The 345-nt window shown below is 54.2% G+C and overlaps 1 protein-coding gene across 1 annotated transcript in view; it reads right to left on the bottom strand.

The window, feature by feature from the left end:
- LOC105527498 (U3 small nucleolar ribonucleoprotein protein IMP4) overlaps positions 1-345 on the bottom strand; it is a 4,182-nt gene that overhangs the window by 3,000 nt on the left and 837 nt on the right. The window contains exon 2 of the mRNA XM_011963816.1: positions 213-280. Within this exon, the coding sequence (XP_011819206.1) occupies positions 213-280 (68 nt within the window). The remainder of the gene's footprint in view (positions 1-212; positions 281-345) is intronic.

The following is a 345-nucleotide window of genomic DNA, read 5'->3' as shown; positions in this document are numbered from 1 at the left end:
GTTGGTCAGGCTGGTCTCGAACTCCTGACCTCATGATCCGCCCGCCTCGGCCTCCCAAAGTGCTGGGATTACAGGCGTGAGCCACCGCTCTAGAGAGAATTTCCATAGGACAAGGTAAAGTCTTTAAAACTTGGGACGAACTTGACACACTGTACACAGCGGGCAAGCTGCAAAATCCGGGTACTGCAACGTCAACGACAAGTAAGTAACACTGTCACACGGAAGGAACACTCTCAAAACCAACAGGAGAATCCCATGGGCAAGGAAAACGGCCGACAAGCTTGGATATCCGAACACAAGTAAGTGCGGGGGTGGGTTACAGCGCAGACGTCCGCGGGGCCGACC

Source organism: Colobus angolensis, unplaced genomic scaffold (genome assembly GCF_000951035.1).
Source record: "Colobus angolensis palliatus isolate OR3802 unplaced genomic scaffold, Cang.pa_1.0 Scaffold629, whole genome shotgun sequence".
Taxonomy (NCBI): domain Eukaryota; kingdom Metazoa; phylum Chordata; class Mammalia; order Primates; family Cercopithecidae; genus Colobus; species Colobus angolensis.
Note: the sequence above shows the minus strand (reverse complement) of the source record. Positions and strands in the feature narration are given on the sequence as shown.